Source organism: Dendrobates tinctorius, unplaced genomic scaffold, assembly GCF_039654945.1.
Source record: "Dendrobates tinctorius isolate UK_male_01 unplaced genomic scaffold, ASM3965494v1 ptg000162l, whole genome shotgun sequence".
Lineage (NCBI taxonomy): Eukaryota > Metazoa > Chordata > Amphibia > Anura > Dendrobatidae > Dendrobates > Dendrobates tinctorius.
The window spans coordinates 43,218,254-43,232,017 of NW_027361829.1; the positions used below are offsets into that span (position 1 = coordinate 43,218,254).

General features: G+C 43.7%; 1 protein-coding gene across 1 annotated transcript in view; it reads right to left on the bottom strand.

Moving 5' to 3' along the window:
• Positions 1 to 2,527: 2,527 nt before the first annotated feature.
• Positions 2,528 to 13,764, bottom strand: part of LOC141052583 (probable G-protein coupled receptor 141) — a 57,454-nt gene continuing 46,217 nt past the window's right edge. The window contains exon 2 of the mRNA XM_073549820.1: positions 2,528 to 4,114. Within this exon, the coding sequence (XP_073405921.1) occupies positions 3,204 to 4,114 (911 nt within the window). The 3' untranslated portion in view covers positions 2,528 to 3,203. The remainder of the gene's footprint in view (positions 4,115 to 13,764) is intronic.

Genomic DNA, 13,764 nt, shown 5'->3' on the forward strand with positions numbered 1-13,764 from the left:
TTTTGTGTCTCCTTTTCTTTGCAATAGCTGAGAGTCACAGAGTCAGACAAGAGAGGAACCTCTGGAGGAAGAAGGAGAAATAAAGGCCCCATTACACATAACGATGTGCCAGCGATCCCACCAACGATCCGACATGGATGGGATCGCTGGGACATGTTAGACAGCCCCTCCAGCGATCAGGACCAATGAGCAAGCTGGTATCCAACGTAAACAGCGGGTTTCTAAGACCGAAACCCGATGTTTACGTTGGATACCAGCGTGCATCGTCGCTGATCGCTTGCTCCCGTGCCACACGCAGCGATGCGCGCTGGCCAGCGGGAGACCAGCGATGAAAAAATGGCCCAGACGATCCAGCATGATCAGTCGCTGCTGGATGTCACACACAGCGATATCGCTGGAGAGATCGCTGATGTGTCACAAAATCAGCGATCTAGCCAGCGATATCGCTGTGTGTAACGGGGTCTTAAGTCTTTCAAACAGTTTAAAGCATGGGGGTGGGGCCTATGGCTGCCTGTGAGTGCCCCCCTCCATCTCTGACCTGGTGCAGCTGCATCAGCTGCACGAGCAGTATATCCGCCCCTGTATGGTGGCATACAATTTTTTAATATGGAGTTTGTAAAAACTGCATCTTGCTCTATGGCATAGCCCTAAAAGAACCATGTTTAATGCTATTAGGGTTAAACTTGCGCCTATAATACAGTACAGTAAAATATAGAATCATATTGCATACTGTATTATAAGCTAAAGTGTTTGCTCAAAGAGGTGTAAATTAAAACGTGTTATTTTGTTACTATGTTACTGAATTATAAGCTAAAGTGTATGCTCAAAGAGGTGTAAATTCAAACTTGTAAGGTTGTAGCCCTCCTGCAAAATAAGTAACAGGACCCCTTACCTAATATTTATAGCACGAGTACCTTATAATGTAGCAGGGGCCCCTTAGACCCCTTTAGGCACCAGGGCTTGTTTGTGTTCTTCCTCTGCACTTTCTATTTCTGAGCTCTTGTACACTTATGTGCTTATGAGCAGAAGGTCTTACACAATATTTCCTAAGAAACCACATTTGGTCCTAGTAACACTGAAATAGTTTGCCTGCAGATAGTGATGCTGTTAGTTCATATGTTTTTGTACACTAACAAGGCTCACATTATAATTTTTTTTATTTTGTGCAAACGTCATGAACCACATGTGCCATTTTGAAGAATTTGGGAAATAAAACATCAGCAAAAAAACACAAAAGAAAAAACAAAACAAAAATAATAACTCGGGCCTTTTGTTTTAATGCAATTTTTATTTACCAAAAAAAAATACAGTTGTAAACTTAGACTAATAAATAAAATATTTGAAAAAATCCATACAGTTTAATAAAAAAATAAATATACAATTATAATTAACATGTTGCTTTACAACCATGAGTTAACACATTTACAACTAGAAGCCAGCACATTTGAGCCTGTACAAGAAGTTCAACATTATTAATAACATTTGGAGAGGTACAAAATGTGGCGGCAATGAATGCTTCTGGGAAAGAAAATCTTTGTAATACAGCTTGCAACATCAAATGATAGGATTTTTTTATTACTGAATTCATATGAAATTTAACCAAAAAAAAATCTGTATGAAATCATAGGCCTAAGGTCCATACGCATAAGGTCCACATTTTATATCTACAGATGGTTTAGCTATTTGATAACAGTATAAAAGTAAATTATAGATGATCTTCAATCTATTGACAAGCGTTGTATGCCCAATTTCAAAAAGGGGCAGTCCTACATTGTCTAATATTAAAAACCTTACCATGTGTCAAAGTTGACCTCAGTGGGTGAATAAGGGCAGACAAAAGGACCGGGTCCCAACCAGTGGACACCAGTCGACACCAGTCAGGGGAAGCCTTTAAATACTATTTCCAGCTCAGGTGAGGGAGGCTACACCACGGCTTGCACAAAATGCAAAAAATACAAAGAAAAAACACAAAAATTGAGCTTGGTTTGAGTTGATATACATGCAGCACATAAACGCATGTTCACATTGGCCATAAAACATGCAAGACCTACAAGAGACAAAATGAGCAAAAACCCAGCTGTAACTAACTAAGTATAAAGCAAAAGTGCATTTAAATAATAGAGTTCTTAATAATACTGTTTTTTATCAAAAGTAGAATATAATCCATCCCACCATCGAAAAGGTGACTCTGATCAGGGCGGTTCTATATTGTCTAATATTAAAAACCTTACCATGTGTCAAAGTTGACCTCAGTGTGTGAATAAGGGCAGACAAAAGGACTGGGTCCCAATCAGTGGACACCAGTCGACACCATTCAGCGATAGTGCTATTTTTGATCAAAAACAGTATTACTAAGAACTCTGTATTATTTAAATGCACTTTTGCTAATTACTTATTTAGTTACAGCAGGGTTTTTGCTCATTTTGTCTCTTGTAGATTTTGTATGCTTTATGGCCAATGTGAACATGCGTTTATGTGCTGCATGTGTACCAACTCAAACCAAGCTCAATTTTTGTGGTTTTTTTTCATGATATAGTAATGTGCGGATTACATATGTTTTTAATGTGTTTAGTGCATAAAATTCAGTGTACTTGCTATATATAGTCATTTTTTGCATTTTTTTGTTGGCTCTATGAACTACCCATTTCTCTAGACTAAAAAATCACCCAAAGAGCAATATTTCAGATCTTACAAAAAACACTATAAAATGCTTGTAAAAAAACACTATGAAAAAATGTACATTTTAAATTGATTGTAGTTTTTACAAGTAGAAAATTAGTGCTTGTGGTGGAGCCCCGAAGTTGGAAACACATATCTAGCTTTTATAACAGTTTTCATGGTGATTTGTCAACACAACCAGGAAAAGATCCAAAAGGTGAAACGTATAAAGAAAAGATTGATGCTCCTTTTCTGTATCTACTGTGTTTGCATTAACAAAATGGCATGAAAATTTTCCACAAAAGCGACATGAATGATTCCAGCCTAATGGAACTTTTCATCTAATATGAAAGCTTAGATTTAGCAGTACTTGTTATAATAAAGGTGTATAACGCTCTGCATTTTACTTATTGTCTTCATTTTTTACTATATAAAATTCTAAAACGTCAAATGCTTACAAGAAACTCAGTTTTCAAGAAAACAGGAAATTGGCCAAGGTGATGTTATCAACTGATTGCACTGATGTAACATCAACATAGAATCTTTCACGGACATTTTATTGAGCATGTCATGTGCTTACACACTTTTTGGAAATAGGTTTGTACCGCAAATGACAGTAGATCCAAACAGCTAAGTGCTGTTATACCTAGAAAAATCTCATTATAATAGAAACATTCAGTGGCATGTTTTAAGTAATAAATCCGGAACATGTGGTAAGGAAAGAAGCAAGTGATCATGACCAAAATGAAAAATAAACTTTTTAGCTGAACCCAGAATTCTTGATGATCTAATGCTGAACGTTTCAGTTTTCTCATGATCTTCACAATGATGAAAATTTGCACAATTAGAAGAATACATACAACAAGGAAAATAACCGCAACTACAACATAGTTTAAGGCAAACACAAAACGTCTCTCAATTTCTTTATGGAAGGAGAAACACTGGTCAGGTTTATATTTGTTTTTATCTGTGCCATATTGGAGGATAAACACAGGCAAAACAACTAACAATACAATAACCCATATAGTGGCACTGGCCACCACAGAGTGCATTTTTCTGTAGAACTCAATCTTGTCTCTCTGTTTGAAGTAACTTATATATCTGATTAAGAGCAAAGCAACATAAAAAATAAATGAGAGATACATGTGAATATGTATCATAGAGCTTATGAACCGGCAAAACTCAAATGAAAATATCCATTGATTTTGAATGTAATAGGTTATCCGAAAGGGAACAGTCAGAATAAAGATGCCATGGATTACCAGCAGGTTGATGATTGCAGTGATGGTCACAGAACGAGTGTTTGTTCTACATAAGAGTAACACCATTATAATAATTCCAATTGTCCCACCAATAATTACTGCACTGTAGAGACCAATCAGGATGCCAGTCGCAACATCACGTGGTATGAAACAGAGTGTCTCGTTGGTTGCATTTACCGTGTTCATCATCATGTCTATAAGAAAAACAAAGTATTATCAATATAAATGTTTGTTAAAATGTCCAACAAGAATAGTGTACTCATGTTAGATATTACAGGAAAAGAGAGATAAAAAAAAGTAAACAGTACAATCTTATAAAAATGAGACTCAGACAACACAAACCCCACTCTTATATTCAAGGCTTACATATCTTTCAGTGATTACTAAGGGTTACTATTGAGCTATCTCTTCATAACCTAATGTATGCTAAAAAAATGTAAACAGTACAATCTTATAAAATGAGACTCAGACAAAACAAACCCCCCTCTTATATTCAAGACTTACATATCTTTTAGTGATTACTAAGGGTTACTATTGAGCTATCTCTTCATAACCTAATGTATGCTAAAAAAATGTAAACAGTACAATCTTATAAAAATGAGACCAAGACAAAACAAACCCCACTCTTATATTCAAGACTTACATATCTTTTAGTGATTACTAAGGGTTACTATTGAGCTATCTCTTCATAACCTAATGTATGCTACTGCTATGCAAATGCTATTTGTGGAGACACGGGGCAGTGGGTTCCCTAGTCTGCTAGCTGAAACCGCAAAGACCAGGGATCATTCCACCAAATGCCCAAGCTCCTCTTAACATGGCATAATACTACTCAGAAAACACAGGTTGAAGGCAAAACAGTGTGGCAATACTTTACTGAATGTGGCATGAAATGCAAGGAGGTAACGACAAGCGTAGGAAGCTGACAGTCTATTGACGTAAAAGGCCAGGTGACCAACGTGTCATAACCTGGCTTCTTCAAACACTTCCATGGAGCCAGGGGACTGGTAGGTCCCAATCCTGGCTTTCCCAAACATTTCCATGGGGCTCAGGTAACCGGTGGGTCTAAATCTTGACTACCCAAAATGTATTCATGGGTTCAGTGATGATCAATGGAGCAAATCTGTTTCTTAAAGCCATGGTCCCTTAAGCTGGCATCCTGTAAAATGTCAAATCTGTGTCCCTGTGACGCTGTCAGCTTACGCTGAGTCGACTTTTTCTGTAGAGTGGACCCTCTGGGTCGTGGCACCCACCCACCTAGGGTGAGCTGACCTTGTGAGGAACCACACCCTATACAGGGAGTGTCAAGGGCAAGACCAAGGGGGTGAGCCACCATGACTGCTGGCACCAGACGGCCAGCTCAAGTAGACACTAGATACGAGTGCAGGAAACAGGACAAGACAAGATGTAAGTTCAGGGTATCTTTACTAAGGCAAATTCAGGATAACATACAGTGCAAAAACGTGATAACAAGCAAACACGGCAAGGTGCGTGCGTGGCACGCCAAGGTCCATGGCATGGTATGTGCCAGGTGGCACGCCTGGGTACAGGCAAGGGCTCAATGGCATCGGACTCCGGACAACTGGCAACAATCAACTGGGACAGGGCATCTGGCTGCGGACATCAGACCGCAGTCATCAGGCTTACGATCTCTGGCAGCGATCGTCAGGTTCCGGGCATCCGGCAGGCAAACCAGGGTTTAGGCCAGGAGGCGTGACAGATCTCCAGGCATGGTGCGTGTTAGGGAACATGCCGAGGTCCAAGGCAAGATTCCAAGCAGGGTGCGTGCTAGGGGCACACCAGTGTCCAGAGCAAGGTGCAAGGCAAGGTGCGTGTGTAGGGGACATGCCAGGGTTCAAAGTTCAACATACAAGACAGGGTGCGCGTGTAGAAACACGCCAAGGCACAGGGTACAAGGCAGAGTCCTGCGCATGCAGAGGGACACGCAAGGGTCAGGTTAAAGGCAGAGTCATGCGCGTGCACAGGGGCACACCAGGGTCAAGGTTCAAGGCAGAGTCGTGCGCATGCAGAGGGCACGCCAGGGTGAGAGGCAGGGTCCTGCGTGTGCAGAGGGCACGCCAGGGTCAGGGTTCAAGGCAGAGTCCTGCGCGTGCAGAGAGGCACGCCAGAGTCAGGGTACAGACTAGGACCTGTACGTGCTAGAGGGCACGACAGGGTACATGGCTAGACCTGCGGGTGCTTTTACAGAAGCACGGGGAGGTGTGCCACGGGGCAGGCGAGGGCCTGCGCATGCTAAGAGAAGCACGGAGAGCACAGTGCAGAGACAGCGTGGGTGCAAGGAAGCACAGAGAGCACAGCTGGGGCACTGGCTTGCTGGACGGACTGCAGCACAAACAGGCGGGTAAGACTCCAGCGAACCCGACTGGGGCATAGCAGGCGACACAGCTGTCACTGACAGACGAGCATGGCTGAGGCACAAGCAGGCGGGCACGGCTAGGGTGGGCACGGCTGAGGCACAAGCAGGAGGCTAGGAAGGGCAGGCACATGCAAAGGGCACACGAAGAAACAAGGCAAGGCAAAACAAGAAACAAGGCAAAGCTAGGCAGGGTATGGAACAATGAGCGGAATGTAGACAGAAACACAGAGCCAGGTCAGAGGGAAAACAGCTAACAGCGGAGCGTAGGCCGAAGCCCAGAGCCGGGTCAAGGCAGAACCTTGAGACTAGACATGGAACAGAGGATGAACAACAAGGCAAAGAAGAGCTTAGGCAAGACATATCGAAACAGGCTCGGAAAGAAGAACAGCAGAAGTACTACAAGGCAAAGCAAAGCAAGGACAAACATGGCACGAGAGATGACACAAGGCATGGCACGAGACAAGAGACAGAGTACAAGCACAGAGCGTGTGCAGAGACGCACGACAAGGCAGAGTGCAGGGGCACAGAATACAGGGAGCGACCGAACAGACCAAGTAGCCATGCAGGGAAGCAACATGATACTCAGGCCCTGACCATAGGATGGGGCGGTCTGATATTGCACCATAGCACCTGCAGTTCCGGATCAGGATCAGGGAAGGACTTCCGGTTCAGATCCTCCAGGATCATAGAGAGCGTTGCTAGATCAGACTAGGCTGAACCATAGAGAAGGTCACATGATCAGGGGTTCCAGGAATACATAGAGGATTGCAGAATCAGACAGTACTGGAACATAGGAAAGGTCACATGATCAGGGGTTCCAGGAATACAGAGGATTGCAGAATCAAATCAGAGACGGATGGTTACCTAGCAACGGCGTGCAGCCATGAGGTAAGGCGTGCATGCACACCGCTCCAGGCATCTTGCAGCACGAGACATAACGGGCATGAGAATTCAGTGCACGTGCACACCACTCTAGGAGTCATGCGGCATACCAGACATGGCGGACATGACAGACATGACAAGCATAATGGACATGGCGGGCATGGCAGTCCTTCATGATGGAGCCATGATGTTCTGGCAGTTTTCTTGAAGAATGTTTCTGGCTGTGGTTTTGTAAAGTGTCTCTGGTTCTTTGGATCTCTGGATCTCTTGAATGTCTTGTTATAGAGGCATATCCCTTTTTATAGTTCAAAACTATTGCACTTCAAGCCATAATTCATTAATCAAGAGGAAAGGATGATGAGCTTAACCTGCATTGTTTGAATATTTATGGTTTATCCTTCAATGTTTGCAAGACAACAAACTGCATGATCTTGTATAATGTGTAATCAATATATCAGTCAGCAAACATCATTGTTCAGTGACCTTGCATCACTGTTTTGCAAAGATAGTGGTGCAATAAACTGTAGGAGCTGATATAAGAGGTAAATAACAACCATTCATCAATTTACAAATATCAATTCCACCTACAATAAGAGTCAATATAAAAATAACAGTCTATGACTCCTGGCTTATTGAAAATAGACATCTGGATAATTAAAGTTAAATGCTGTGTCATCACATAGCCCCCCCCTTCTTAATTATCCAGACATGATAGAATTAAGATCATCCTTTTCCACTTATCGGGGACAGTCCACCAGCATGTCTTTAAGCACAGACACAAATGTAAGAGGTCTCACCTTCATGAGAACAAAACTTTGTATCTTCCAGCTTCCTCAGAGCATATTCAATGTCTTCCTTGTGAATAAGTTCCACATGTAATTGAAGGGAACCTACTCGTATCCATTGTGTCAACACATGGCATCCTCTTCACCCCATGGTTCCCGGACTAAATCTGATTGAGTGTTGATGGTCTGATATTCAATCATTTGAAGCTGGCACAATTGTTGTTTATTGTTGCGATTATACATCCACTCTGTTCTTCTTCCCAAGGCAGAGTTGGTGGGGTTGGACATAATAGCGTTCGAAATCTGCTGTGTATGCCTCACCTATGGTCTGTTTGGTCTTTTTATATACTGTACCTCCCTGCTTGTGAAACTCTGGATGGTGTCTGAGAACACCAGTCCCCTGTAGGTCCCCAGACCCACCTGGTTGAGTAGTATCCCACTGCTGCCACGAAAATATGGAGACAAGGGGGTCAGCAGGTGCCCTAGTCCACTTTGCAAAACTGCATGGACCAGACCTCATACCACTGAACGCCCGCTCTCCTTTTGCCATGGACATAATACTATTCAGACGACACAGGGTGAGGGTAAAACAGTGTGGCAATAGTTCACTAAACCACAAAACTGGAAAATAATACATAGAACAGTAGAAGGAAAGTTCTGCTCCAGCTGCTATTAAAATCTTCTTTAATGAAAAACCATTAAAACATACAATGGTGAAGACTCTCCATATAACCTCACCACAACAGAGATGACAGGCTGTTTTCATTAAAGAAGATTTTAATAGCAGCTGGAGCAGAACTTTCCTTCTATGGTCTATGACGTTGGTCCGCACGGAGCTCCGAGTTTCTGCGCTTGATCTCTGGTGAGTTGGCTATTTCTTTCTATTTTTACATAGAACAGTCCCAGTAAAATACCCAAGATGGTGCAAAATTACAGAGTTTCACCCTTTCGCTGACTCGCCGGGAAAACGGCAGCTGTGACACAGATAGGAGGTAGTGACAAGTTTAGGAAGCTGACATTTCATTGAGGTACAAAACCTGGTGACTGGAGGGTCACAACCTAGCTTCTTTGACCGTATCCATGTAGCCAGGTGACCGGTAGGTCCCAATCCTGACTACTTCAAATGTATCCATGGGTACGGTGTTGGTGAATGGAGCAAATTTGTATTCTTTCAACCAAGTCCCTGGTCCTCTAAAATGGCATCCTGTAGAATGTCAAATCTGTGTCCCTCGTGTTGGAGCTATGATGCTCTGGCAGCTGTCTTGTAGAGTGTTTCTGGCTGCAGTTTTGTAAAGAGTCTCTGGTTCTTTGGATCTCTTGAATGTCTGGTTACAGAAGCATATCCCTTTTTGAAGTTCACAACTATTGTCCTTCAAGCCATAATCCACAGGTCAAGGGGAAGAGATGATGAGGTTAACCCATATTGTTTGATTATTTATAGTTTAACCTTCAATGTTTGCAAGTCAACAAACTGCATGGCCTGGTATAATGTTTAATCAACATATCAGCAAACATCATTGTTCAGTGAGCATGCTTCCCTGTTTTGCAAGGATAACTGTACAATAAACTATAGGAGCTGATATAAGCGGTAAATAACAACCATTCATCAATTTACAAATATCAATTCAACCTACAAGAAGAGTCAATGTAAAGATAACAGTCTATGCCTCATGGTCTACTGAAAATAGACGTTTGGATAATTATGATTAAATGCTGTATCATCACACTTTTCTACTCCAAATAAGTGCCCTTTTATGTCATGTGATACGATATTATGTTTGACATATATCCAGTGTTATTGCTAGGTAGTTTTATGACTTTTATTCAGTTACGTTCAGCAATGCCATATGAATGTTTCTTTATGCTATTGTATTATATGATGCAAACAGATGTGACACAGATATGTAAGAAAAATGAGAGTTTTAAATCCCCTATGCATATTAAATGGCTGTTGAACGATGGTTGAATAATGGTTTGGCCAATTGCTTAGCCAAGAGCCATCTTGGCCGTCTCTCCCATATACAGGAAAGCTCATTCAGCCAAGCATTCCTATATTCATGGCGAGAGAACTGCTGCCAGGCTTATCTCTGGGAGATCAAAAATATTATACTTTGAAATCAGACATGCGCTGGATCCTTATGTTCCCAAGCAATTAATAATTTGGAGTTCCTATCTATACAGTATATATATATATATATATATATATATGTATATACACACACACACTACAGTTCAAAAGTTTGGGGTCACTCAGACAATTTTGTGTTTTCCATGAAAACTCATACTTTTATTAATCAAATGAGTTACCGAATGAATTAAAAATCTAGTCCAGACATTGACAAGGTTCGAAAAAAGATTTTTGCTTGAAATAATAATTTTCTCCTTCAAACTTTGCTTTCGTCAAAGAATGCTCCCCTTGCAGCAATTACAGCATTGTAGATGTTTGGCATTCTAGCAGTTAATTTGCTGAGGTAATCTGAAGATTTTTCACCCCATGCTTCCAGAAGACCCTCCCACAGGTTGGTTTGGCTTGATGGCCACTTTTTGCGTACCATACGGTCAAGCTGCTCCCACAACAGCTCAATGGGATTGATATCTGGTGACTGCGCTGGCCACTCTATTACAGATAGAATACCAGCTGCCTGCTTCTTCCCTAAATAGTTTTTGCATAAATTGGAGGTGTGCATTGTCCTGTTGTAGGATGAAATTGGCTCCAATCAAGCCCTGTCCACAGGGTATGTGTGACGAGGTCAGCTTACGCTGAGTCGACTTTTTCTTTAGAGTGGACCCTCTGGGTCGTGGCACCCACAAACCTATGGCGAGCTGACCTTGTGAGAAACCACCCCATATACAGGGAATGTCAGGGGCAAGACCAAGGGGGTGAGCCACCACGACTGCTGGCACCAGACGGCCGGCTCAGATAGACACTAGGTACGAGTGTCTGACAACAAGGACATGCAGGAAACAAGACAGGACAAGACGTAAGTTCAAGGTATCTTCATTAAGACAAATTCAGGATAACATTCAGTGCAAAACGTGACAACGAGCAAACACGGCAAGGTGCATGCGTGGCACGCCAAGGTCCATGGAATAGTGCGTGCTAGAAGGCAAGCCTGGTTACCGGCAACGACACGATGATATCGGACTCCAGACAGCTGGCAGGGATCAGGGCATCAGGTTGTAGACTTCCTGCGTACAATCTCTGGCAGGGATGGCAGGCTCCGGGAATCCAGCAGGCAAACCATGGTACAAGCAAGGAGGCACGACGGATCTCCAGGCATGGTGCGTGTTAGGGAACACTCCGAGGTCCAAGGCAAGATTCCAGGCAGGGTGCATGCTAGAGGCACACCAGGGTCCAGGGCAAGGTGCAAGGCAAGGTGCGTGTGTAGGGGACACACCAGGGTTCAAAGTTCAACATACAAGACTGGATGCGTGTATAGAGACACGCCAAGGCACAAGGGACAAGGCAGAGTCCTGCGCATGCAGAGGGCACGCCAGGGTCATAGTTCAAGGCAGAGTCCTGCGCATGCAGAGGGGCACGCCAGGGTCAGGGTGCAAGGCAGAGTCCTGCGTGTGCAGAGGGGCACGCCAGGGTCAGGGTTCAAGGCAGAGTCCTGCGCATGCAGAGAGACACGCCAGGGACAGAGTACAGGCTAGGACCTGTGCGTGCGAGCGGGCATGACAGGGTACATGGCAAGACCTGCGCGTACTTTTACAGAAGCACGGGGAGGTATGCCACAGGGCAGGCGAGGGCCTGCGCGTGCTAAAAGAAGCACGGAGAGCACAGTGCAGAGACAGCGTAGGTGAAAGGAAGCACAGAGAGCATGGCTGGTCACTGGCTAGCTGAACGGGCTGCAGCACAAACAGGTGGGTAAGACTCCAGCGAACCCGACTGGGGCATAGCAGGCGACACAGCTGTCACTGACCGACTAGCACGGATGAGGCACAAGTAGGCGGTCACTGCTAGGGCGGGCACGGCTGAGGCACAAGCAGGAGGCTAGGAAGGCCAGGCACATGCAAAGGGCACACGAAGAAACAAGGCAAGGCAAAGCAAGAAACAAGGCAAGGCTAGGTGAGAAACAAGGCAAGACAGGGTACGGAACACGGAGCGGAATATAGGCAGAAACAGAGCCAGGTGAGAGCGAGAACAGAGCTAGCAGCGGTGCGTAGACCGAAGCCCAGAGCCGGGTCAAGGGAGCACTTTGAGACTAGCGTGGAAATGTGCAAGAGAGCACAATAGGACAGAGTCTAGCAGCGGAGCGTAGGCCGAAGCCCAGAGCTGGGTCAAGGGAGCACCTTGAGACTAGACATGGAAATGTGCAAGAGAGCACCATAGGACAGAGTACGGAAAACCAGGCAGAGACAGAGAACGTGGAAGTACTACAAGGCTCAGAATGCAAAGGCCAGACATGGTGAAACAGGCAAGGCAGAGAACAATTTTGCATTTATTTTCAGAAATCGAGAAATGGTCAAAATAACAAAAAATGCAGTGCTTGCAGATTAGAAATAATGCTAAGAGAACAAGTTCATAATCATTTAGAAACAAAGAGTTCAGGAATCAATATTTTGTGGAATAACCATGATTTTTAATCACATCTTTCATGCGTCTTGGCATGCTTTCCACCAGTCTGTTACACTGCTTTTTGGTGACCTTATGCCAGTCCTGGTACAAAAATTACGCAGTTCTTTGTTTGATGGCTTGTGACTATCCATCTTCCTCTTGATTACATTCCAGAGGTTTTCAATGGGGTTCAGGTCTGGAGATTGGGCTGGCCATGACAGGGATTTGATATGGTGGTCCTTCATCCACACATTGATTTACCTAGCTGTGTGGCATGGTGCATTGTCCTGTTGAAAAATCCAGTCCTCAGAGCTGGGGAACATTGCCTGAGCAGAAGGAATCAACTGTTTTTCCAGGATAATCTTGTATGCAGCTTTGCAAAGATTAACCTGACCAATTCCAGCCTTGCTGAAGCATCCCCAGATCATCACCAATCCTCCATCAAATTTCACAATGGGTGCAAGACACTGTGGCTTGTACACCTCTCCAGGTCTCCGTCTAACCATTAGATGACCAGGTGTTGGGCAAAGCTTAAAATTAGACTAATCAGAGAAGATTACCTTACTCCAGTCCTCGATGGTCCAATCCTTATGGTCTTTGGCAAACTTCAGCCTGGCTCTCCTCTTCTTCTCATTGATGAAAGGTTTTTTTCTAGCTTTACATTACTTGAGCCCTGCCTCTAGAAGCCTGTTACGAACTCTTCTTGCCGTGCACTTCACCCCAGCTGCCAATTGCCATTCCTTTTGTAGGTCACTTGATGTCATTCTGCATTTGCTGAGTGACATTCGAATAAGATGGCAGTCATCCCGGTCAGTGGAGAGTCGTTTTCGCCCTCTGCCGGTCTGTAGCTTTGTTGTCCCCAATGTCTGCTGCTTGACCTTGTTGTAATGGATTGCAGTATTAGAAATTTTAAGGATGGAGGCAGCATGATGCTCACTGTATCCCTCTACTAGTAAAGCCAGAATTGAGCCGTTGTTTTCCTCACTTAAGACTGTTCTTTTCAACTCCTTTGGCATGGTTAAAAGCTATTTTTTTCACTCATATTACGTTTGGGATATTACTAGCACTTGTTTTGCCATCCAGCTTGTCCTATTGCAAGAGGACTGTGAACAGGACAGCAGGCTTTTTTTATACTTTCCTTCATTAACCCCTTCATGACAAGACTATTTTGACCTTAATGACCATGCCATTTTTGGCAATTCTGACCAGTGTCCCTTTATGAGGTAATAACTCAGGAAC